The sequence below is a fragment of the Galeopterus variegatus genome, unplaced genomic scaffold, assembly GCF_000696425.1.
Source record: "Galeopterus variegatus unplaced genomic scaffold, G_variegatus-3.0.2 Scaffold4944, whole genome shotgun sequence".
Taxonomy (NCBI): Eukaryota; Metazoa; Chordata; class Mammalia; order Dermoptera; family Cynocephalidae; genus Galeopterus; species Galeopterus variegatus.
Genome location: NW_007731055.1, coordinates 16,322 through 18,669, shown reverse-complemented (window position 1 = coordinate 18,669; position 2,348 = coordinate 16,322). Strand labels below are relative to the sequence as shown.

General features: G+C 41.5%; 1 protein-coding gene across 2 annotated transcripts in view; it reads left to right on the top strand.

The window, feature by feature from the left end:
- LOC103604067 (N-acetyllactosaminide alpha-1,3-galactosyltransferase) overlaps window positions 1-2,348 on the top strand; it is an 80,774-nt gene that overhangs the window by 63,906 nt on the left and 14,520 nt on the right. For both annotated transcript variants that reach the window (XM_008588663.1, XM_008588662.1), the window contains 2 exons: window positions 352-387; window positions 1,965-2,030. In XM_008588663.1, the coding sequence (XP_008586885.1) occupies window positions 352-387; window positions 1,965-2,030 (102 nt within the window). The remainder of the gene's footprint in view (window positions 1-351; window positions 388-1,964; window positions 2,031-2,348) is intronic.

Here is a 2,348-nt window from a genome sequence, read left to right as displayed (position 1 = left end):
GGCATTCTCCATCACCAGGCACCTGAGGAAGTGGCAGGAGATACCCATCTGGTAGCCTCTCTTCCTCAGTGATGCCAACCCCGGGCAATGGAGAGCTGACTGTCTTCTCTTTTAAAAAAGCCATGATTTAAGATTCTCCAGAGACCCCCTTCCTCTTGAGCTCCTGAAGTGACTGCAAGTGGAAATTCCCAGTCTCCTGCTATGGTTGGTTATGCCTCAAAGGAAGGTGGAAACCTGGGAGTAGCAAAACCCAGGCCCTCAGCTCAGCCCCGGACTCAATGTTAATGGTTACAGAATAGCCTTTCTTAGAATTAAAAGTAACATGATATGTTTTTCTCTTTTGCTTTTTAGCCCAGAAGGCTCTTTATTGTGGATATATCACTCAAAGTAAGTGCTTTGGATTCTAGATATTTAGATGTCTCCCACGTCCGCGCTGGTGCCCCCTACAGTCCATTCTTCACATGGCAGCCAGTGATGGCCCTCAGGCCAAAGTCCGAGGGAAGCAGGTGGATTCTTAGGGATCAGGACTGTATTTTTCCGGCCCCTCTAGACTCTAAGTACCAGGACTTGTGCTTTGCCCCCTGTTCTCATCAAGGAGCTCTCTAAGTACTGTCTTTTGGGGAACATTCCTGTCTTGCTGATAAGAAGAATCTGGGAAGATAAGGCCCATTATTCTGCCCAGTATATGTTGTCTAAAGACCTGTGCAAGAAATTGCTCTGAGAATAAGAATCAGGAAAAAGTTTGAGTCTCTTGATGCACTAGTGTGTATCTTTTTTAAAAAAAATTTTTTTTTCTTTTTTAAGATAACGCAAGCTATGTAAACCCTTATTTTCCTATCTTTGGCTTGGTTATCAGAATCTCAGAGCGTATTAAATCCTGGCTTTTATGCTCATGTGTCATGAGACCTTGGCAACTTGCTCAAATTTATTCAGTTAATATCTCAGTTGTAAAATGAAAATAAAGGTAAAACCTTTATTTGGGATGACCGAGGTCATGTAAAAATACATACCTGGGTAACTAAATCAATTATCCACGCTGCTTCTGTTTCCTTTTGTGTTTTTCATTCTTGTGTTGTTTCCTTATTTATTGTAACCATACTTCTGTATTGTAAGCCATCTCAAACACTTCCGAAAGTAGACGAGCTTTATAGCAGCTTTCCTGTATTATTATACCTGTTCACGAGTGACCTCACACCTCATTTGTCCAACTGAAGGGCTTTGTATCCGCAGGCGACCACCCTTCCTCTTCCTCCAGAAGGCCACCACCTTGAAGCAACTCTCATAATGAGAAAGCGCGGAAACTTTCTCAAGTGGGTGGCTAAGGCGGCTTCTAATTACAGTTTCCTGAAAATCTTGTTCAGCGACCTTCAGATTTTCTGAGGCTGTCACTGCTGACCTTTGTAGCAACCTGAATTCTCCTAGTTTAGCAAAAGAGATAATTCTTGGAAACGTTTATTGGTTTTTCATTAAGCCTACAACTTGTTACGGTAATCTTCCACTTAGAAAACTCTTTTGTATGCTATTTCATTCCTCAAAATTACCTTCATGGTAAATTCCTTATTATTATCATTATTATTATCATCATCATCATTATCATTATTAACAACTACACTTTTCAGAGGAGAAAGTCAAAATTCAGAGACAGAGAATGTCCTATCAGTCACGCAACTAGTAAGTGGTGGATCCAGGACTTGGGTTTATGTATAAATGCCACCTCACCGCCTTTTTCTCTCTGCTCCCTGCTAGGGCTCCCTGGGTGAGCAGAATGTTGGGGGCTGTCCAAGGGAGGAGAGGTTGAGAGAGCTTCATTCAGCTGGAGTATTTCACTTCTGTTTTATGAATTGGCAGTTTTAAATTTTGTTTTGTTTTTTAAAGTGATCTCTGCCAAAAAAGGAGTTTAGAAACCTCCAGTTTGGGAACTGCCCCATTTTCTAAAAATGTCTGTAATCTTTTTTATTTCTTAGAAACCCAGAAGTTGGTGGCAGCAGCACTCAGAAGGGCTGGTGGTTTCCAAGCTGGTTTAGCAATGGGTAAGGCACTGGCGGGCAATCTGCGTCTGTCTGCTCACCGACACTTGTAGAGAGTCCAGATAAAATGGGTTCATGTCCATGACCTTCCCCATCCCATATCTTTCTTGCTTCCTGAAATCATATGAGGAATCTATTTTGTGGGTGGGACTAGAACATTTAAGTTTTGTTTTGTTTTTCTAAAAAACTTGGGGATGAAGCTTGGGCTGAAATTTAGATTTCAGGAAAGATAATCGTAATGTTCTTAGGAGGACTATTTTATCAAGTTTCCCACACCTCCCGAAATAACCTGACAGTCATTGGGTCATTAAATTGCCAACC